This window comes from Centropristis striata, chromosome 22, assembly GCF_030273125.1.
Source record: "Centropristis striata isolate RG_2023a ecotype Rhode Island chromosome 22, C.striata_1.0, whole genome shotgun sequence".
Lineage (NCBI taxonomy): Eukaryota > Metazoa > Chordata > Actinopteri > Perciformes > Serranidae > Centropristis > Centropristis striata.
Window position 1 is genome coordinate 3807804 of NC_081538.1, and position 24273 is coordinate 3832076.

At 39.4% G+C, this 24273-nt stretch overlaps 1 protein-coding gene across 1 annotated transcript in view; it reads right to left on the reverse strand.

Annotated features, from left to right (window-relative positions):
- Nucleotides 1-1028: 1028 nt before the first annotated feature.
- The window catches only part of exoc4 (exocyst complex component 4), a 164953-nt gene continuing 141708 nt past the window's right edge, over nucleotides 1029-24273 (reverse strand). The window contains exons 17-20 of the mRNA XM_059325790.1: nucleotides 22988-23132; nucleotides 18592-18770; nucleotides 18001-18160; nucleotides 1029-2418 (exon numbers count right to left, since the gene is read on the reverse strand). Of these exons, the coding sequence (XP_059181773.1) occupies nucleotides 2181-2418; nucleotides 18001-18160; nucleotides 18592-18770; nucleotides 22988-23132 (722 nt within the window). The 3' untranslated portion in view covers nucleotides 1029-2180. The remainder of the gene's footprint in view (nucleotides 2419-18000; nucleotides 18161-18591; nucleotides 18771-22987; nucleotides 23133-24273) is intronic.

Sequence of the window (24273 nt, forward strand, 5' to 3'; positions counted from 1 at the left end):
GGTATGTTGTCTGTGTTTATTTTTCTGATTCCAATATGCTGCACTTCATGCTTCAAACTATGTCAGACAACACATCACAGCTGTCAGGTAAAACACATCCTCTGATGTTGGTTTTGGATCCGTCTCTCTCGTATGATATGAGGCAGGTGCATCAAAACAGTGATGGACTGAGCTGTCATGTGCAGAAGAGGTGTTGCTGTGTGCATGAACTCTTGTCAGCTGTGCTTCCCCCGATGGAAAATATGACTGTTACGCAACCACACAAGTAAAAACACTGTACAAAATACACACAACAAGCTTGGAATTTGAAGTATTTACTTTTTCAGTCTATTAGTGTATGCATTAACAAATCATGTGTGCTTCATACAGGCTGGACAAACATGTCAGAGGATTTCTAAGATGACACCGAACAACCATGTGCAAAATAAAGATCCATTGCAAAGAAAAAGAAATGTGAAATAGGAAAGCAGATGAGCTCAGATTTTTCTACAAGTATACATATTACTTATTTAAATTATGAATAAAAAGCATTGTCAGCAGGAGTGGTTCGCACTTACATATATCGAGTACACCTAATACATAAGCCTCTGGACTTTTAGGATCTCCGTGTGTGCAGTGGGATAATAGTATAATCGCATCTCTGTGTGACATGACACACTCAGTTAACATTGCATTAAAGTTTCCCATGTATAACATTACAAAAGTAGCTGTGAAGTGAACAGCTGAATGAGCAGATTTTTTGATTTTACACCAAGTGTACGTTTCAGAGTGGTAGGCGAACCCCTCAGCAGCTCCGTGGTTGTTTTCCCATCGATCCCAGCCTATGTGTCATTATGATGGATTGCTCTGTGGGCTTCGGGGAGACCAGCGCCGGGCCCCGCCGTATTGACAAGGCTCCCATTCCCCTCTCCTGCTCTCGTTAAGTACTTCTCTCCCAAGTTAATGAACTAAAAACAGGGAGGGTTGCAGGGAGCGGAATGATTTGTGATCGTTTCTTGAGTTTATATGTTAGTTCACTTTTTAAAGACTTGCGCACGAGAAGTGAGGACAACAAAATGAAGATTGAGAATTGCATCGTTTCAGTTTATAGAGCTAGTATGACTGATGAGAGGCATTCTTACAAACATGCCAAGTCATTCCACTGTGGTTGGCTGGACTTGAAATATAGCATTTGAAATAAACCTATTCCCTGTTTTAGGGAAGGATGAAACTGAAATCAGCAAAAAATATCTTCATTGCTTGGTCTCTGTTGTCCAATTTGTAAAAAATGTTAATAGCTCACAACTTTCCACACTAGTCTACTGCACAAACTATCAGAAAAAAAGAGAGATAAACAGATTTTTTAACAGCCATAGATATGATACAATTCTCAGCTAGGGGAATCTTTGGGGACCAACCCAAATTGGCAGCAGGCAGAAGATGTGGCCTCATTCAGACAGTCTAATCTGGCATCTGTTATTGCAGACAGAATCAGTGGGCCCATGGGGCTGCCAGGAGAGGAGAGATAGAGGTGTAATTGAGAGCAGCAGTTTAGATCTAATAGGAAAATGAGATGAGATGGGGCCTAAGTTCGGGTGAGTGTCCAAGACAATCGCCTTTTATCTGCAGCTGGAGTCATGGTGAGTGTGGGGCTGTTGGAGTCGGAGCGTGAGCGCTGCATTTGTTGTTTCTTTTAAAAAGTCTAAACTCACAATATAGGTTACCTTATGATAGATACATAGAGAGCTAAACTTGCAAAGTTTGCAGTTGCATTGGCTGTCACCTCACTTCCCAATTAGAGTGAGCCAGTGCTGCACACGCTAAATATATATATATATATATATATATATATATAATCTACATGCCCAGAATTGGAAAGTACATCTATGTCAACCCTCGACTACAGTGTTTTTTTATCACACCAGGCAAGATGAAATGGAGAAGACACACTTTCCATCAATAGATTTCACACACATTAGGATCTAGGTCTAGAGCAAGCCTCTATTTCAGTGTTTTCTAACCCAATTCTTAAATATCCCCTGTCCTGCAAGTTTCTGCTCTATCACTCGTTACTCTTGCATACGTGACCCAATTATCTGCTGCACATGCTGCTGCCAGACTGATCTAAAAACAAAAATCTGAAGGCCAGGGGTTCCCTGATGGGTCATCATCACCCCTCTGGACCCTGTCCTGTTTCATCTTTACACTGTAGTGATCTTCTTGTCTTTGGTGGCCTGTTTGATGGCGGCCTGCTCACAGATGATCTCCTTCAGCCTCTGCAGACGGATGTTCTGGGTGCTCAGGTCACCTACACCTGTCTGGCTGCGGTGGAGCAAGGACAGGGCATTGATGTATTCCAGCTCCGTGTAGCGAACACCCTGGTCCACCACCAGATTCAGCAGCTCATCAGCAGTGTTATACAGCATCTCATAGTACTGCCTGAATGGAAAAAGAGAAAAAAATGTCAGAGGTTACGGACAAAGAAAGCGAGTGGAGAGAGAAATAGAGTAAACCAAAAAGTGGAAATTTGAGGAAAAGCAGGGGACTGAAAGAAAAAAAGTTAATCACAATTTATATTCCTCATTGCATTATTCCAGTGCGAAATCAAAAGCAGCAACAGCAACAACAAAGGGGGAACACAAAAGCCAAACTAACTGCTGTTGCTGTCAAACCCAATTTTCTTAAAAAGGACTTCAAGGACCTCACCCTGCTGCCACCGGGAGCTGAGGGGAGAGGGAAAACATTCACCGGCTACAAACTACTGAGACCGTTTTAATGAAACACTGTTGACAGAGCTAAAAGAGGAAACAGGTGTGTGTAGAATTAATAGGCCTTTAACTAGGACCTGATGCCACAATGGGCCATTTGAAAAAGCCCATGAAGTACACACTGATAACAAAAGAGCACAAAGGGAGCGAGAGTATTGGTGAATAGCCCACACTTCTGCTGACTAACACATCATATCATATAATAAAGGTCAGATATAGATAGGAGTGAGGACATACTGTGTGTGTTCTTTTCAGAATATATATATTTGCTGTCACTATGTATTTTTTACTGAATATCTTGAGGTAGACCTTCTGTGTATGTGAGCTTACGATTTAATACGTATCGGAATCAATTTTTGAGAGGAGTAGACAATATTTTGCATTAAATATAGATTCTAGTAGGGAGGTAACTTGTCATAAACACAATTTACAAATCCGTGTGCAGAAAGCACTGCTTGGTAAGAACCTGGAGGGAAGGTAATGCACAAGAGAGTGTTGGGATGCAGGACAGACAATTATTCTTTGCTCGGGGGCAAAACAGGTCAAATACCTTGGAGAGAGAGCGAGAGAGAGAGTATGTGTGGGTGAGAGGTATTGTGTCGGACAGCAACTAAAAACAGGAACAACAAAACACAACAACAACACCAGAATAGATTTCACCACTATCTGCTCCTGGCTATGGGACAAATCCCATTCTCTAAAGATACACTAAATCTTACACTACTATAAAGTAGCTGTAGATACAGTGAAAGTAAAAAGTAAAAGGGCAAGAGGTATATATATATATATATATACACAGTACAGGCCAAAAGTTTGGACACACACCTACTCATTCAATGTGTTTTTCTTTATTTTCATGACTATTTACATTGTAGATTCTCACTGAAGGCATCAAAACTATGAATGAACACATATGGAATTATGTACTTAACAAAAAAAAGTGTGAAATAACTGAAAACATGTCTTGTATTTTAGATTCCTCAAAGTAACCACCCTTTGCTTACTAGAATATAAGACATGTTTTCAGTGATTTCACACTTTTTTGTTAAGTACATAATTCCACATGTGTTCATTAATAGTTTTGATGAATCACAATGTAAATAGTCATGAAAATAAAGGAAACACACTGAATGAGAAGGCGTGTCCAAACTTTTGGCCTGTACTGTATATATATATATATATATACACACGCACGCACGCACGCACGCACGCACGCACGCACGCACGCACGCACGCACGCACGCACGCACGCACGCACGCACGCACGCACGCACGCACGCACGCACGCACGCACGCACGCACGCACGCACGCACGCACGCACGCACGCACGCACGCACGCACACACACACACACACACACACACACACACACACACACACACACACACACACACACACACACACACACACACACACACACACACACACACACACACACACACACACACACACACACACACACACACACACACACACATACACACACTCTGTATTATGTCATGTCTGCTTTAAGTGAGCAGCATGAGGCGCTATAAGCAGCTATTGGTTTCTATTAATTTCTGTATCTTAGTTTTGTATTTATTGTGCTGGTGACGTCATTTGGATCCAAAGTCTGCACAGAAGGGACTGGGGGCGGAGCCACAGGATCAGGGTCCAGCCCGATATGGAGAAAATAAAATATCACAATAATTTTGAGCATATGCCTTGATACTGATATTGCAACAGTATTCTAGAGTTGCCTATTGATGCTTTCACAAAATACTTACACAAGAGATATTTGGTAATAATTATCAGTAAAGTGGATTTAATGAATAAGCGGGTAAAGCCAAATAAATGAACAGCTAGAATAGTTTGGCAAATGCAGGAAATTATAGCACCAGCCTTTAAAAGCAGGAAAAGACAACACTTATGACATATTATAATATCTAAGATCTAAGATGATATTTAGAACAGTGTCCAAATTTTTGCGGAATCAGGGTTATAGCATGACATAACTAATAAAACCAAACTTGTGAATCAACATGATAGGAGCTACCTGAAACACAGTTTAAAATGACAGAAACCATCTTTAGGAAAAGTTTATTTTGTCATGTACTTTGATTTTGTTTAGTTTGGTCCGGTCACTAACATGGAGGGATTTCGGACCAATACTGCAGCCAGCCACCAGGGGGCAATCAGGAGGTTTTGGCTTCACTTTTGGGGAGTTGACATGTCATTCATCTGCAGTATTTTGCTGAAACATCCGTCCTTTTACTTTTGTTTTGTGAGATTGTTTTAATTTCTTACAAAGTGCTCAATGCACTGCTGCCAAAAGTTGGGTGACCTAGACACAATACTGTGCCTGAATGCTGTTTAGACTCACCAACGGAGGAATGAAGCTTCTGCTGCTCTGCTAACTGGCTGCTCATGCTGTGTAGACATGGTGTTGTAGCTCCTAATGCAACAAAAGTGGCAATATATCCATTTTAAGAGCTTGTGTCTCTGTGTGACACTGAATATTCTCTGAATATTGGGATGAAACAGTTTCAGGCCAAATAAGTTTTTCTCTATTAGCATTAACTGGCCAAGGGCAGATGCCAGTCACTCAGCAGCAGTGACTCCTGCTGCTTTGCCGTTCAGTGAAGAGAGATAATTGTGGCGCTGACATTGTTAGACTGATGAAAGGCCTTGGAGGTGTTGTGGTTGAGAAAAAAAAAACGTTGGGTCCACCTGTTTTCAAATCCTTCTTTGTGAGACGGCAAAGAAAAGAGTGATTTATAATTATGTCCATCAAAGCATCTGGAGATAGAGGGTTAAGCTGTCTATTGTGCCAGAGGAGGATGAGAGTAAATGGATTCAAATCTTGAGTGATTTGTGATATGGCGCAGTAAAAAGACACTTTGGTAAGAAAAGATATTTTTATCTCATTTGTTTAGCTCCATCACCCATCCAAGACCCATTCCCTTCTTGAGATGATCATTTTTGATGCTAACAAGGCCTTAATGAGCACTCGGGGAGCTTCTGTTCCAAGGTGTTTTATGTGCTGTCATTTCGGAGATTCAACAGTAGGAAAAGACCTGGAAAAAGTAATGGAGGGGTAAAATGAGTGAGACCGAGATGGAGAGAGGGGAAAAGAGTGATGACTGGAGAGATGAGTGAGGAATGGAGGTGCATAATATCTGTTTTTTGGCCTTCCCCTGACAAGTAATGCCCTTGGTCATCGAACCATTTGCATTCTGTCTCATCCTCCATCCTGCTCTCAATTTCTCTCCAAGGTCCTGTTCATTTTTCCATCCTTGAGCTCATTTCATGAATACGCTTGTCAATATTGATGAGGGTCACATTGGTTTACTCTTTAACCAGGGGCAAGAAGAAAGGCAAAATAGCGGGAAAAGAGATGGCTCCCACATGTGGTTTTATCTCATAATGAAATGTGCCTCGTATTTGTGAAAACGTCTAAGTGCTGGTGTCGTCGAATGTGCCCCTGCTTTGTATCATGCAGCAGAGTGTGTAAGTGTTGGCACATTTACCTCAAAAACACAGCAAAATACCAGCTCAAAAGCATTACCATTTCATTCCCCTAGACCCAGCGATTAACTGCACGCTTCAGGCAAATCGTCTTGTTATATGATCTAATGGGAAAAGCACACACAACTGAAAAAGAAAACACACAATTCTTTTGTTGAGGGGAGAAGCTTTGAACAGAAGGCTAGCCTCATTCAAATATCCACGCTCGGCTCTCAATGGGAAGCAGCTTAGCCGAGGAAAGAAACTGTTGATTTTGAACAGAGAAATAAACAGGAGTAAAACAGCACCTGACTGCCAGAAACTGATTCCCTCTAACTTTCTGAAGAGGCATAATTACTGCAAACCTCTGTGCAGTATATGTGTGAAGTGTTTACTTATGCACTTTACTTTGTTGTTGTTGTTTTTTTTTTAGCTCTACAGGTATTTCCTTTGATATGCAGTTTATTCGAAAATCTAAACCATAGGACCCCTCAGAGGCATTTTGTGTTCCCTCCCGTCAGTGATGGAATATAACTAAGTACATTTACTCAATTTGAGGTTACGATTTTGAGGTACATGTACTTGAGTATTTCCATTTCATGTAACTTTATACTTCTACTACACCACATTTGAGAAGCAAATATTGTACTTTTTACCCATTACATTTAGCCGACAGCTTTAGTTACTCTCAGGACGAGATTTAACAGAAAAACATGATACATTTGAAATGAAAAAAGTCTTTGGCAGGTGTGGAAAAAATGGCTTGAAGAATTGATGCTGGTTTGAAGGCAAAGGGCGGTCACAACAAATATTGATTTGATCAAGATTTTTCTTCTGTTCACTCACTTATTTTGTTAATTGATAAAACATTTTTTTTTATCAACATTTGAATTCATTCTTGTTTTACAGCATTTTTTCCACACCTGCCTAAAACTTTTGCACAGTACTGTATAAAACAATCTGAGTGGGGCCATTCTGCATAATAAATACTTTTATGTTATAAGTTAAGTATGTTTGGAATTACAGGACTTTTACTTGAAGTGGAGTCATTCTGCAGTGTGGTATTAGTACTTTTACTTAAAGGGATCTGAATACTTTTACCACCACTGCCCCTGCATGTGACATAAAATGCATGCATTATATTTTAAATCTTGCTCTGTCCATTTCAATAGCTTACGGACACGTGCAATACAACTGATATGTGCAAAACACTCAATTTACCTCATGTATAAATTATAGCATTTTAAGTAGCCATTTATTTATTTTTATACTTATTTATTACATCACATGTCCTTGTTCTTGTTTTTGTCCTTGTTTAGCTCGGTATTCTTTAAAATGTTTTTACTCATTTTTTTTTTATGTTATGATTGTCATAACTATGCACCTTATGCAGTGGCACTTTCAATTTTGTTGTATAGTGAACTATATAATGACAATAAAGACTATTTGATTTTGATTTGATTTGATTTGATTACATGTAATGCACAACTCAAGCATAGTGCTGCTAGGTAAAGTTAGGGATTTCAGTGGACAACTTATGAGTAAATTTTTTCTGTGTGACCCTCAAACATATGGTGGCTCCCTAAATGGGCACTGTGTCATCAAATCTTTGAGCACCCTGGTCTAAATTGTGTATTAGTGTGAATGTGACTGTGTCCGTGTGTGTGTCAGCCACTGTGATAGATTGACGGTCATCAAAAGGTGTGTGGTGTAGTGTGATCTGGGACAGGCTGTGGGTTTTGTGAACACACAATGACAAACGGACATTGAAAACTTTAAAAAGTAACTGTTCCCAGTACACATGATCCCCAAGTTCTTGCTTCTCAATGTGTGTAGGCTCACTGACTGACAAGTTTGTAGGCTCAGCTCACCGTTTCAATTAAGAAAACCCTTCTGCTAGACGAGTAAGTTATGCACACAGTGGGAAATTAACAACAAACATTCGTGCTGAAAACTGAAATAACGGCTCCGACAACTTTGACAGACACCAAATTCTGTTTTTCTCCAGTCTGAAAAACAATTTATCTAATAAAATACTAAAAGTAGCTGAGAATTTTTTGGAATCCATCTGTTGATGCAGCCGCCGCCAAGTGAAAGTAAAAAAAAAAAAGACAAAAAAAAAAAAGAACACCTAATCAGTGCTATAAAACAGAGCTTAACTACAGAGTAATAGCAACAATAATTCACTTGGCAGTGATGCATTTAGGAGAAATCCCACACAGGATTTGTTAAAAGCTGGTCTAGTGATGCTCATTTAAAACTGATGATGGGGTAATAAAGCCACTGAGCAGTTTGGTGTCCTTCCTCTAGCATCTAATATCAGAACAGAAAAGCTGCATCCACAGAAACACAGCGTGCTAGACTGTCAGCTGGTTGTTAGTGTGTGTGTGTGTGTGTGTAGTGAGGACAGCTGGCAATCTGGGCTCGTTCAGCACAAAGGGGAGGGGTTCAGAAAGAGTAAGGTGTGTTGTGTGTAACTGTGTGTGTGTGTGTGTCTATCCATGTGCCTGAGTGATGTATGTTAGTGTGTGCTGAAAACACTTTCAAACAGTTCATTACCCAAGCAGTTGGAAAGCCATTTGCCAAACAGGGTAAGGGCTGTTAATAAGATTAAAATCTCTCGGCACCCCACCATCAAGAAAGAACCCCCAGTGACACACGCACACAAACAAACAAACAAACACTCCTTTTTTATCTGTTAAAGATTCAGCTAGTTAATGAAACCGCCATTCTTTTCCCCCACAAACTGAAGTGAAGTGTTGTTTTGATTGCCTTCTTCCTTAAAGTCTTTCTCTATTTGTGGCCCCTAGTCTCCTTCTTCTCTCCTTCTCTCTCTCTACACACACACAAACACACACTAATTTTACCAATTTCCACCTGCTTCCTCCAGAAGTCCCATCTATAAGAGCCCTGCTTTAGTAATCAGCGAGCGTGTGTGTATGCGTCAACATGCCTCCGTGGTGTGCTATTCTATTAAATTTTAATTAGCCACCCCCTCCCCTTCCGTGTATACAAAGAATATTAAGTAAATTTATGATGCGTGGATGCAGCATAGGACAGACAGATATGCATGAGGAACATGGGGGGGAAAGAGGGAGAGAGGGAGGAAAAAGACAAAGACGGAGAGAGAGGGAGAAGAAAAGCAAGAGAATCAGCACAATTTATTCCCCCTCATTTCCGGCGTGTACAATATTAAGGCCATTACAGGCTGCCTCTGTCAGCGTGTTTGGAACAACACGTTAGTTAATGGGGGGGAGATGAGGTGAGGAGGAGAAAGGAGGCGAGACTGGGGAAGAACCTCTCCATCAGATGAAAGTAAAACTTGTTGCTGAACAACAAAATGGCTTCTGAGCTCAATTTTTTGTTTAAATGTACGGCCTTTACACACAGAGGGCGTGATTAATAAGTGACATGAAAATTCAAGAAAGTTGCCTGGAAATTTTTTGCATCAAAACTATGTAAAGCAGAAACTTTAATAGCAGCAATGCAAATTTGCAACAACTACGTCTGGGTGATTTGAAAATACATATCGTAAAAGTTATATAAAAATGTCAATAAGCACGATGTCTCTTATTGTTTTGTTTAGTTTATTTAATTTACTTAGTTTGTTTTAATTTATTAATTTTATTTTTATTTTTTTCCTAGGCAGATATGCGCAGATTGTATAAGATGTATACAATTTGTATTTGTTCTTTAAAAAACAAAAAAATTGAAAAAAAAAACAACAAAAAAAACCTGGGGATAACATTTGACATTCTGACCTTTGCATCAGTGGGTGTGAAGTCGAGTTGAGCCATAAAAAAACAAGTATTTAATTCACACACAATTATTTAAAAGTAGGTTTTGCCATGTAGGTATTTCATTTATATTACTTATACATTGAATTACCAGAAAATATGCTATATCAGATATGGAATTAACTACATCAGGGTTGAAGATTTTGTCTTTTTTGCCAAGCCCATGTTGCAACACTTGCTCAATAAAAGGTTCGAACAGATTTGTGCAACAAGGGAACAACTTCTGACTTTCTATTGACTCAGAGCTGCATCTAGCAGTCTGTTTGAGGTAAGTTGTTGTCTAGCCTAAACTACTCTAAGCTATTTTATTCAGTTACCTTTGAGTGAAAGGCTCAGAGTGAATTTTTGAGTTCCCTTAGGTAAACAGTTACAAAGTATATATGTCTAGGGCTTTTATTGTGAAAGGTAAGAATGGAAGGAACACTTGAAAGGAGTTTGCTGTCTTGTTTCATGATACAAAGCCTCCTTGTTGTAGTTTTGTAATCCTCATAAATATAGGTGCAACTCATAACCCACAGCTACAGTAAAGTGTACGTTTTAAAAGTCTGTCCCATACAAAGTGATTGGTTGATGCCTTTAGTTGAGGGTTATTTCACCACATTATTATTCACCTTCTGTATGGAACCACTTAGCACAAAAACAACAGTTTGAAAACAAATATTGATGTGCAATGGTCTTACATGCTTATAAAACATTTTTGAAAAATCTCAGAGGGGTGATTTTTTACAAAAATGCTTTCATAAACAGTACATCCTGCTGCCTTTTTCTATCTCCCCCTAAAGTATCTCGCCTCCTTCTGTTTCTCTCTCCCTCCAAAGCAGTGCATCCGTCTCTCATCTGGTAATGAGGAAAGGTCTGCAGAGACACTGAGACTAAAGCTTCATCAGCAAAGACCAGTCCCATCATGCTGCGCCATGCACAATAACCACACACACACATAAACACAAGCACGCACACACACACACACACACACACACACACACACACTCTCTCTCTGTCTGGCTTCATCAGCAAACACCAGCGTCATCATGCTGCAAGGTGTACATACATAAACACGTACACACTCAACACTCTCACACTCACACTCACACACACACACACACACACACACACACACACACACACACACACACACACACACAGCTAAGACCATCATCATACAGCATCATCTTCATACACAGACAGAAACCAGGAGCAGAGGAAGGGAGGGGCTGGAAGAAGAAGAAGGGAAAAACAATTCAGCAGAGGTGGTGGTTGGGTGGTAGCGAAGAAAAAAGACACAGAGAGAAAAATGAAGAAAAAGGGACTGAGAGGAGGAGGAAGAGAGAGATAAAGAGAAAGACACAAGGTGACAGGAAGGGAGACAGAAGCTGAGCGAAGTGACAGTGTACCGAAGCCAGGCCTAAATACAAACAGTTTTATCTGTTGACACCCACTACCTCCTGACACGGCCGTCAACTGTACTTATTACCACATTCTCTGTAGACACACCGGCCTGTCACCTCGACACACACGCACACACCAAAGACAGTTTATTTGCTGGTGCGCACACACCGGATCTTAGAGACGTGAGGTAGCTGGGGCGGCACGCTTCGGGACAATGCATAGTACACAAGGTACTTGTACAATTCACACATGTACCCCAGCACGCTGTAGTAATTTCCAGCAGCAGACAGGTGGGTGCGATGGGCTGAACTCTGGGGCATCTCTACACTGAGCCTGTCAGACTGGTGTTTAGCCTAGCTACGGGCTAAGGGGCTCGCGAGTTAGCTAGGGATGTTATGACAGCCCTGCAACCTGCCTACACGGGTCACCGGGCAGCTCACAGCTCCACCGTATGTGTGTTTGTGTTCGGGAGTGTGTGTTATGGGTTTTGTCATGTCTGGGTGTCTGGAGGAACATACCTTAAATGCTGCCTTGCAAGACATAGAGTATATTTAGACAGACAAACAGGTAGGCATTTATTTACATATCCCTTTGCTGTGGGACGTACTTGTGTACACATATTGCTGTGTCTGCGGTGTGTAGTGCCTGTGCTTTCAGAAGCTTTACTGCTGCAGTGGAAAAAGCTTATTCTAACATAATGGTAATTTGAGGCTGAATCCATATGTGTATCTAAATGCAGTACCACATTTTTACAATTATCCTATGCTTTGGCATGATACAGTCTAAAGCCTGACTGATGAGGGATTTTTGAGACGGATACTGATTTTAGAGGGTTAGCGCTCTGCCTCACAGCAAGAGGGTCGCCGGTTCGACTCCCGCCTTCGGTTCTTCTGTGTCAGCGTGGGTTCTCACCAGGTACTCCAGCTTCCTCCCACAGTCCAAAAACATGCACTTAGGTTGTCAGCTATCTCTATAAATCATTAGAAAAATAAAGAAAATAAAGAATAAATAAAAATAAAATGAATAACTGAATAAACATCATTACTGTTCAGTTAATTTCTGATGATATAAAAACATATCGGCCGATAATATCTGTCAACCGATATATCTGTCGGGCTCTAATACAGCTCTAATAAGCTTCCCTGATCCAAAACAACTAGTGCTGAAACAATTAGATCGTCAAAAAAAACAAAATCCATTTTGCATCAGCACATGTGCAGAGCAGAATAGAACTGGATGACAGTTATAAAAGGAAGATAACAGGAAAAAAAGTGCCATTTTCAGGCTTTAAGGTCACTCGCTAACCAAGCAGTGATAGCAAACAACATCCACACAAACAATATGTGCTTAGATTTCAAATCTCAGTGACAGCTAATTATTCTCGATCTCTGTTTAAGGTTACTAAATCTGTTGCCAAGCAAAGTAAGTCAAAACTTTCTCCGTAGGCTGGAGTGGACTGTTGCCAGGCAACACTAAGTTTTTTTGTGTGTGTGAAAGTTTTGTTGTTTTTTCTTTGAAACTATTGTGGCTTCTGGTCTTTATAAAAGACTCAGCAACAACATCACGTTTATCTCCGCTTTTGTCAAAAAAATCAACATAAGGAGAGAGAGACATAGAGAGACAGAGAGAGAGAGAGAGAGAGGTAGACACATAGGACAATGAGAGGAGATCAATGGAGTGGCAAGGTTGAGGGTGCACACACACACACACACACACACACATGACATTGCAGTGACACACAGTTCTGCAGAATAGAGCTGAGCCCCTGAACTGTTTCTGAGCAGATGGTCTGTGTGCGTCCACTTGTGTGTGAGCGTTTAGGTGTGTGTATGTGTGTGTGTGTGTGTGTGTGACCTTGACCCACAAGCTGAAAATGCTGCCAAATTTCTGACTGCGAGACAAGAGGCCGCCATAGGACCTTTCCATAAAACACACATGCTCATAAACACATGTGAGTTTTAACACCATGCCAACAACCTTAACAACTGACATACTGTAGGTTTTCACAGAAATAAACTGTATATAAACATAAATTCCACCACAAGGTGGCACTGTTTCCCCATCTTTCTTCACAGTCTATGAGAGAGAGAGAAGAGAGCGAGAGTGTGTGTGCGTGTCTCCATGAGTTCTGCAGTGCTGGTTACCCGGCCTCTCCTTAGTTTTAACTCAGATCAATGGTTATTACTGTGCCCTTGTCCAGGTCTCTCTCGTCTCTCTCTCTCCCATACAGATGCAGAAAAACAGCCAAAACACACACACACACACACACACACACACACAGCCAGTACACATACACACACACACAAGCATGCATACACACACAGGAATATAAAGCTACATCCACACACAGGCAACCATCTGCAGCCTTTCTCAAAAGCAGGCTTCCTGCTGTGATCACTTCCTTTCCTCATTTCACTCTTGTTTCTCCAGAGGTGGTAATAAAATACTGATGAATATTCTGCTTTTAGTCCCAGACTGCTTTTCACTGCTGATTCTGGTTGGCCAATGTAATCCTGTAAGTCAGCATACTAACAAAAAAAAGTGCTATGAATTTCACAATGTTATGAATACAGTATGTGTGTATGCATCTTGGCAAAAACAATCATCTACTGCCTGCAGTCTATCTTTCAATAACTATCTCATATAGAAGATTCAATTGCTAAATGACTGACACTGTCAGTCAGGGGTGGAGGTTGCTTTTATTCTATTGTAAAAGATAAATTCTCTATGTTTGTGCTACAAATTATTTAACTGTAGTTTTTACTTTAAGAGTTCACAAAAAAGGCACGCTTTGTGGGTCGACTGAAAGCCCTACACAATATTTCTTCTAGATAATTTCAAAAAATTTGAATTTTCCCATTCAATAAGCTCAGACAAATAGACAGAAAAATGAGAAACATCGGTACCAAAGCAGCAGCCCCGGGCCTGAAAAGTGAAGCCAATGCAAAGTCTCTTAAACCTGCATTCTTTCTAATGGCCAGCAGGGGGAGACTCCACTAGGGGTTACTAAAGCATGCTTCAGGTTATGAATGTTAGTTGTAATGTTTTGGTCGCTAAAGATGTCTTATTCAGTTGTTAAAAATACACACCCTCTCGTCCTAACATGGTCACTTCTGGCTTCAGAAAAACAAGATAGTGACAGTCAAAATGCCAAATTACCAAACTTGAGGCTTCAAAAAAAAGTAGTCCACCACCTAATGGGTAACATCGCAATGGCTATGTCTAAAGTCTGTGGCAGGAGGTTAGATTTTAGGACAGACAAACCAAATATTTTCAGCACAAAGCATATCTGTAAGAATGCACACGTTGCAATGCGCATACAGTTTTACATGTAAGATATATTTATACCAATCAGGGTGTACATCTTTTAAAAAGGCAGCCTGAAAATGTAACTTTTATGGTCAGCCACATATGCATAATTTCATCTTTCTCATACAGGCCGTATGGTCACTTCAACTCACAGGTGTGAGCTGCTGAGCTGGCTTCATGAATATTCATGTCCTTAACATAAATATGGTGATTTCAGAATGCTGATTGGTTTAGCTGAGTGGCTGTGCATGGGTGAGAGCAAGAGGATACATATCACATGTGTGTACGTGGCTGTTTGTGTGGGGGGTTTGTGTGCATGTGTGCAAGAGTTGGTGTGTTTCGGAGCCGGAGGCCGGCCAATCCAAAAAGCCATGAATGTGTAAACAATGCGCTCTGCAATTCCCAATCAACACCTCCACACCACCCACGCCTCGTAATCAGAGAGTGGGAGAAAGAGAGAAAAGACAGAGGAGCCATCACTGGCATTTCTCCATAATCAAAGTTGACAGAGGGTAGAAATAACATACTAATCAATGGTCCTCCACATCCACTACAGTTCAGGTCATTTTAGTTTACTTTTTTGTTTTTTTTGTTTTTTCCTGGAGGGAAACTTGGCTTGCAATACCGGCATGTTACAAACAATAGCAATGTCCAAACACAGACAGCACCTCGCCACTCAAACATATGACACGCTCATAATCCAAGAGCTGTGAAAAGAAGCTAATTAACCCTACAACAAAACATAGCAGGCGCGGGTAAACACAACAACAAATTCGACATGCGGGGAGGCTGAGGTAAGGGAAGGTAGCAGATAGTTGAGATGGACACAATTTCAGAAACAATCGCTGTTAAAATAATGTCGGCTTAAGCATGTTTTTATAGTCAGAACCTTCATCAGGTCATGGAGGAAACATGTCACAGTTGAATTGTTATGATTTAGAACAATTTAAAGTGTATTAATTCTTCCAACAGAGCGAATGTTCTACTTATTATGATCTGCAAAATAACCAAATATGAAAAAGAAGTAAAAGCAGGATAAGGAAAGAAATAGAAAGACTGATCTACTGAAGAAAATGTTTGAAAATCAAGCTGATAAAGTTTTTCTCTGTCTTTCTCCTCTTATTCTTTTTTCATATTTCCTCCTCCTCCTCTTCTTCCCTTTCTCTCTATCTATCCCTATCTCACTTTCACCTCTCACTCTGCTGTACTCCACCCATGCTGTCTTCTCCATCTCCATTTCATGCCGTTTCCCGTGAAAGACGTCTTTTCTATAACTTTCTTTCACTTAGTTTTTCAATCTTCCTCCCCCCCCCAAGCCCTCCCTTCTTTCTCCATCTTTTCCATCACCCTTCCTCTCACACACACTCTCTCCTGTCAAGGACACATGCTTCTGAAAGAGGGGAGAGAAAAAAAAATCATACGAATACTATGAATCACCCTTCTCTTTATGTCTTCTTCTCTCTTTTTTGCCCTCCTGCCGCCTCCCTCCTTCTTTTTCACAAAGATATCTGAGTGCTGATTTCCCCCATGCCTGTCAGGGCTGGACAGCACTGGGCAACAGCAGGTAGACTCACAAAATATAAATGTATGAATAAGAAATAAACACCAACAAACCGTGCACACACTCAGACACAGAGTGTGCTTGACAATCTGTTTGACCATCTGTTTGCCTCGTGCATCGACATAGTTGCTGTCTGAACTTGAGGACGTTGTGCATGTCTGTGTGTGTGTGCAGGTGTGTAGTCGGGTATATTATATCAACAGATTTAAACTAATAATCAGTCGGTAAGTATCATCTAGTTCCGCCTTAAATACAGTTCATGGGATATTACATTTGATGTATATAATTAAGACATTTTAATTTCATGATTATCCCCCGGTGATTGTAGTAGATTCCAACACATTAATATGCGTAAATATTATTATTCACAAGATTATCATTATCTTGGGTTTCAAGGGGGAGTCCTGTGATAGCAGACGCTTTATCACCATGACAACAGTAAAACTCAAGGGAAAACAGCAAGCACTTATCAAGTATTGGCAAGAGCATGACAATTTAGAGACGCTGACTATTTGCACAAAATAACTTCTGCCAGCTACTGCGGTCCAAGGTTATTACGAGCCTTTACAAACCCATACTGCTGGAAACTAAGTGAATATACAAGTAATGATTTTTGGATTGAGGTGTATTTCCTGCTGAGGAGGAAAAAAAAGGCTCCAGGTGAACTGCACTGTGGTAAAAGTTTGGATTTTTTTTTGAAGTGGGGTTGTATGAGGTACTTATCCGTAGACAGTAGATGGTGGTTGCAGGTCATATACTGACAGTGGAGAAGTACCTGATATAACCTCACTTCAGAAACCTAAACTATCCCTTCAAGGGGATAAAGTTCAGATTTTTTGAAGCAAGGCTGTATATGATATTTACCCAGAGTCAATATAATCTGTGTATATAGTAAGTACTTTTGGCAGCACATCCGCAATGTCGCACTTTCTGGTGTTTGGCGAGCATTTCGAATATGATCGCCACTACCTGTGTAGGTACACTGAAAAAAGAACCAACTTAATTGAATTGTTTCATTTGGTAACACCTAAATGAATTAAGTTCTTTCAAATTAATTTAAAATCAGTTGAGTTAATCTAACTTATTAAATTAATTTGAAAGAACTTAATTCATTTAGGTGTTACCAAATGAAACAATTCAATTAAGTTGGTTCAACTATTTTCTTTTTTCAATGTAGAATTTAGATTTATATATATTTAACAATCTATGTGTGGAATTTCATTAACGTACATTAAGATTTATGATTTGATGTTAAATTACAATGCCAAAGTAAATTTGATAAGAGGAAGCAGTACGAATGCTTGGGCGATAAACATAAAAAAATATGTCTGTATTTTCACTGTACTGTATTTTATTGTGAAGAAGTATAGTCCAGGTGTTTTGATGACTACGGTTGATAACAGACATATATTTATCATATATTATATTATCTGGCCTGCCCAGAAACATCCGATCTCCCCCGAAAAAAACAGCAGCGTCCATTGTTTTACAGCAAGGACATATTGTAAATATAGCGTACACATAAATGGGTGAAACATTTTTCAGGATGGGCCTTTGTTTAGGTGGTTAAAATTTTGTTTTGTGACAGTCCCCGTCTGTTTACTGCCTTGAGCACATGTCTGGTTCTTCAAACTGGGAAGACCATCATCTACTGCACCACTTTAAAAACTCCGAACTCTCCCTTTAACCCTGTGAGAACGTGAAGGACTCGTACCTGGCGAAGTCGAGGTCTGCCTCCCTGGACATGGTAATGTTGGTGAGGTTCTGCTGGAGGACAAAGATGTTCCTGCACATCTTCTTGATACCAGACTCGCTGATCCTCTTGAAGTACTGGGCCCCGTTGATCAGAATACAGGAGATCAAGTGGCCGAGACCTGGGGAGAAGAAAGAGACGAGAGGGAAGGAGAGAAAAACAAAAGGGCATACAAAAAGGACAGAAAGGATAAGGGAGGGGGAATAGATAGAAACCGTGAATTCACATGACACAAATACATTTTCCATTTAACCCATTGAAGCCTAAAACGCCTGTAAAACCTCTGGGTGATTTTAAAATAAGCCCCTAACACCTGAAGTTTTTCTGGAAATTCAACAGAAGTGGCAACACTTCTACTAAAAAATGGATTTTTCAGCCTCTGTAGCACATAGAAATGAAATTCAAAAAGTATTTGAGAGCTTAAACAAATACTACAAAACGACGTATCCGCTTTCCAGGCTTCAATGGGTTAAAAAGAAGGTAGTATTAATTCCTCCAACAGAGTAGGGTAGACAGTATTTATCGGGGAGTCTTTCACAGAATACTTCTGACCTTCAAAGATGTACTGGAACTTGTGCTGCTGCAGGGCGGCCCCCATGGCCTCCTCTATGGCTGAGATGTCCTTGTTCAGTTTGACCACCAGTGGGTCATAATCCATGCTCTCAACGTTGGCCACAATGGCATAATTGCCTTGCTTGGTCAGGGGGATCAGGTAATGGAAACAGTGCACCCTGGATGGAGACGTGAAGACAGTGAAAGTGAAGGATAGAGAACAGAAAGTAGGAAAATTAGATGTCTGACTTTTTCCTTTTTCATTTCTTATCTTGTTGTTTAACATACACCTGCTCAATAGTGTTCCCCAAATGGTCTCACAGTTCACGGATGATACATTGAAATCACCCATTACCTATTCTGAGCTTCAAAAAAACATTACAGGGACTGAAAGGGAGAAGCGAGAAAAGAGGCTGATATAGTGGTAAAAGGTGAGTATGTATGAGGTGTATAATTCTCCATCCTTAGAGGTTTAAATAGTTAGAAGGTAGACTTTACTCAGCACTGAGTGTTCTCACTTCTCAAGCTCCATTTAAATATAAATATATCCAACACCTATAATTCAAAAAGAAATCATTATGTTTAAAGTACTCGTATTATGTCCAGACCACTACTTCACTGCTGGGTACTATTCAGCCAAGAAATCTGATTAGTTAAGGGCAATCTGTAGGCCACGGTGCTGGATATAGTATGTTACACAGCTCTTAGAGGTATAAAACCACATAAACATTGAGAACATTTACAGCCTTGGATCAGATATAAAGAGAAAAGTCTTTCACTTTAGGGTCTTTTCATACTATAAAAAAAATCTCAAAACTGACAATTGTGCCTTTTGAAAACATTTAACTGCATTAAAGATACAATGTGAAAGATATTGCCAAAATTTTGGTTTAAACATTTAAAAAAATAACAGACATTATTAACAGAATGTTAAGAAATAACCATTTGAAATTATGTCAAGGACGTTTAAGCATTGTGTTGCAGATATATCTACTGAAACATATATATGCTTTATTTAACCAGGAAAAGAGTTATTGAGAAAAATTGAGAGCCTGGAATCCTATAGTTTATATGTTTTTCAAGTCATTTATCTAGATTTCTTTTAAGGGAAAGTTGAAATACAATGTTATGCTCTCACTGAAGAACTGACCACCGCTAAGCAGACAGATTAACTCGTCTTCTTTATTGACAAGTGATCTTCAAAATAAATAAAAAAAATAGAAGTATAAACAAAATATATGAAGGCAATGATCAAAAACACATACAGCCAAAAGAAATAGCTGCACTTTTCCAAATATTACCAAAATATTCACATATAACGTCTTGAAAATTTACAACAAAAAGATACTCACAAGCAATGATTTCTAAAGACAAACAAAGAAGGATGGATGCAGACACAAACCACTCATTTGCCTTCTCACTCACCTAAACATTCTTATTGGCTGTTAAACATAAAATATAAAATATAGATCGCCCTCTGCTGGCAAGGCTGCATAAGATGTGGTACAAACAGGGATTAATGTCCTTGGCCAGTCAGCAGCTGTGATGGAGGGATCGCGAGGTAACAACCTTGCTCGAAGGTTTTTCTATTCAATTTTCAGAGCTAGTAGAATTGTCACAACTTTCAAATAGCATTCTACATTTTGATAACTGTTAAGAAGCATGTGCTCTTTGGTTCCAAGTGACAAAAAACAACAACCTTGTGAAGCCAAAAATAAATATATAATAAAATAAATCAACAAATACTATCTCTGTTATCTTTTTACGCCCACAGTCGCATATTTCTACATGAGGACATTCATTCACTTTGTGGGTAGAGGAGATGAATTTGAACACATCCATGATGCTACATCTCTCTGACTGAGGTCCTTTACGTCCACACAGGTCATTTCTGTCTAGACGTAAAGAGTCAATACTCTCATAATTCCATCATCACAGTGCCCTGAGCAGAAAGGTATAAAATGATATGGGTGAATGTCTCGTCCCCCTAAGGCGAAGCCAACAACTACACCACATTTCCAATGCCTCCATCCCATTCCCTTCTCTCTCTATTCAATCATTTCTCCCACTTAGCTACTGTGTCTCCCCCCGTTAACCCCCCACCATCTTTTTTAACCTCCATACTCATCTCTCTCCCATCTCCTCCCTCCCTCCCATCCTGCTTTCTTCCTCATGGCTTCATTTAGCTGGTACCACTATCAGGGGAAATTCACTAGATGGGGAGAGTCAATGGAGTGTAGCATATAGCTAGACATCAGCCTCAGGGAGGGTTTTCTACTGAAATCATAAACAATATTGCATAAGCTATACAATAGTCTGTTGGGAAATAGTGGTACATGAAGGGATGGAAAAAAGGGGAGAGGGATGATGGAGGACTATTAGTAGCTGTGGGAGGAGAAAGTATATGGTGTGGTAAATTAACTCGCATATTGACATTCATAAAAGCACATATTCAAGATAAAGTATACATTCTTGCATTTCTAGTTGTAAGTGTGATGCCACTGATAATCTTTGTCATTATGATTTAATGGCATAGTCTTTAAGCTTGTGCCGTATGATCATGGTAGCTGATTTAAAGTCATCCTGCAACAATCTGTGGTTCTTTCAGCTGGTAAGTGACACAAATTACTAACATCAATGCACTCAATCCACATTTTTTGGGATGAAAACGAGAGTGAAGTGCAACACACTGGCTGCTCGCAATATTTTGGCATTTGTCTGTTGACGTACATTCATAGTACACAGCCAAAGTCTGGTTCAGACAGAAATACTCATCAAGTTGCAGCAGCCGGGATGTGGCAATCTGGGGAGCAAATGTAATTAAATATGCAGTTTTTCTGTCGAGTAAACATGCTCTGGGAAATAACACAGTAGCACATCACGACGACTTGAAACTAATCAACACATGATGACAGCTTCAAGATGCCGCCGGTGTTTTGGCTCATGTAGAAAACAACGGTTGTGGTTGTGCTGCTGCATGTCACATGTAGCAAGTGTGTGCTGACCTTAAAGGGCTCAGCTGGAAAAATTTAATTTTCTTACCATATTATGTGGTTGGAGCAGTATCATCTATATACACTACCGGTCAAAAGTTTTAGAACGCCCCAATTTTTCCATTTTTTATTGAAATTCAAGCAGTTCAAGTCAAATGAACAGCTTGAAAGGGTACAAAGGTAAGTGGTGAACTGCCAGAGGTAAATAAAAAAAGGTAAGCTTAACCAAAACTTAAAGATAATGTACATTTCAGAATTATGCAAGTAGGCCTTTTTTCAGGGAACAAGAAATGGGTTAACAACTTAACTCTATGGAGTCTTGGGCTATTTTGTCCATTTTTGAATTCTTTTCATGTCTTTGTAAGTCATTTTGTGTCTTTTGGTGTCTTTTTTTGTCATTTTGTGTCTTTTTTTTGTCATTTTGTGTCTTTTTTTAGTCCTTTAGTTCAACATAAAATGTGATTTTGAATCTTTTTTTATTTTCAAAACACTATCATGCTCAATAAAGAATTTTAAATGTTGCAAATGTGCATTAATTTCAGAGTACACTGAGACATTAAACTGCATCATTTTCAATTAAATTCTGGAAAAGTTGGTGTGTCTAAAACTTTTGACCAGTAGTGTACATATTTAAAAAAAAGATTTACCTTGAGGTAAACAAGCACCCTGAAGTAATCAAACCAATGCAACATACAGGTCATGTTATCTCAACTCTCTGAGCAGGATGTTTAAAATATAACGGCGAAGACTCTCAACTCAAAGGGTAACAAAAGTATGATGAGATAAATGTAATTATACCATCTAAAAATGTAAAGAAATATGACGATATGTATTGCCAAAAGGACATAAAAATGTCTATTGCATATATAGAGGTGCATCTCAATACATTAAAATATCATGGAAAAGTAAATTTCCAGTAGTTCAAGTCAAATAGTACTTTTCAGAGGCCAACATTTCCATATTAAGTCTTCTTTAAATGTAAGCCATAATCATTATAATTAGAAGAAATTAAATGAATTAAGACATGAAATGTTTTATTCTGTGTGTCATGGATCTATATACTGCGTTATTCCACTTTGAATTGAATTATTGACAAATTAACTTTTCTATGATATTCTAATTCATTGAGATGCACCTGTATATTTTTCTGTATCATTTCTATTGTGATGTAGCAAAACCAGCGACCATACTGTGTTGTGGCAATTTGGACAATACACAAAATCAGGCTTTACCATTTAGTTATTTCATATAGGTAATATATTAACTGAATTACCAGAAAATGTTCTTTATCGTGATATAAAATGACGGGATAAAAGATTTTGGCTTTATCTCCCAGCTAATAAAACCTCTCTACATGTGTTTTTCTGCAATTTCCTTTAATTGTGGGTTTTTTTCCTGCATACCTGACTTCCAGGTGCAATGCCAGGAGACAGCGGTCTGCAATATCCTGGAACCCCCTCGAAAGGTCACTTAAGGTCTGGAGAATCTGCTCCCTGCTCCGCTCGCTCTCACCCACCACCTGGCTGTCTGCCGAGCATGGAGACACACCTGGATGGACAGAATAGACACACAATGACACCATTAACAAATGTGTGCCAAATGGGGAAAGCAGTAAGCCCCTATTCCTTGCAGATGTGCCAGTTTGGCTTGACAAAACATGGCTAAAAGTATTATAGAAAACCCTAGTGAGTAGAAGGACTTCCTTTAAATAGGGGAATTAGGAAAAAGTTGAAATGTTTGGATGCTGCTCTTTAGTTGACCTTGACCTCTGTGTCCTCATACTCTATACTGTACCAATGTTATTATAGTTAACGAAAACTAACGAAATAACGAAAACTAGAATTGAAAAAACATTTTCGTTAACTGAAATAAAAATAAAAACTGGAGTTTTTAAAAAAACGATAACTAACTGAAACTGTATTGTGTGGTTACAAAACGAACTAAAACTAACTAAAATTTTAGTGAAAATGTCCTTAGTTTTCGTTTTTGTCAACTTTTTTCATTCATAATTCAGTGTTTCTATTTGAACATGCAACACTGGGATGTCTACACTCAAACCAAAATTCAAAACACTCGGAACTGGAAGAGTTAATAACCTTATTGGGGCTGAGATGATAAACCAAAGGAAATGAAGGCAACATTTATTATGATCTCTTTGAATCTGGCACCAAACACATAGCCAATTACAAAAAAAACTAAAACTAACACTAAAACTAATAAAAACTCAACTAAAACTAAGCATTTTCAAAAAATAAAAAAACTAAACTAAAACTAGAAAATTCACTCTAAAAACTAACTAAAACTAACTGAATTTGAAGACAAAAATTCACAACGAAATTAAAACTAAAACTAATGAAAAATCCAAAACTATTACAACCTTGTACTGTACCATAGAATAATATGCATGCATGTCATTTCATACTGAAAATGACACCAGCTCGTGCAGCACACACAAAAGAGAACCATCAGCCTGACTTCACACACTTCCCGGAGTCCTTCAGCATGTTCTTGTACTTTCTTCTCGCCACTTGTGCTGAGACAGCGGGAGCATGTGTCAGTGCACTGCATTGTAAACCACACAAAAGACCTGTGTGTGTGTATGTGTGTGTGAAAAGAGAGAGAGAGAGAGAGAGAGAGAGAGGGAGAGGGAGAGAGCTAGAGAGCACGAGAGCATGATGAGTGTATATAA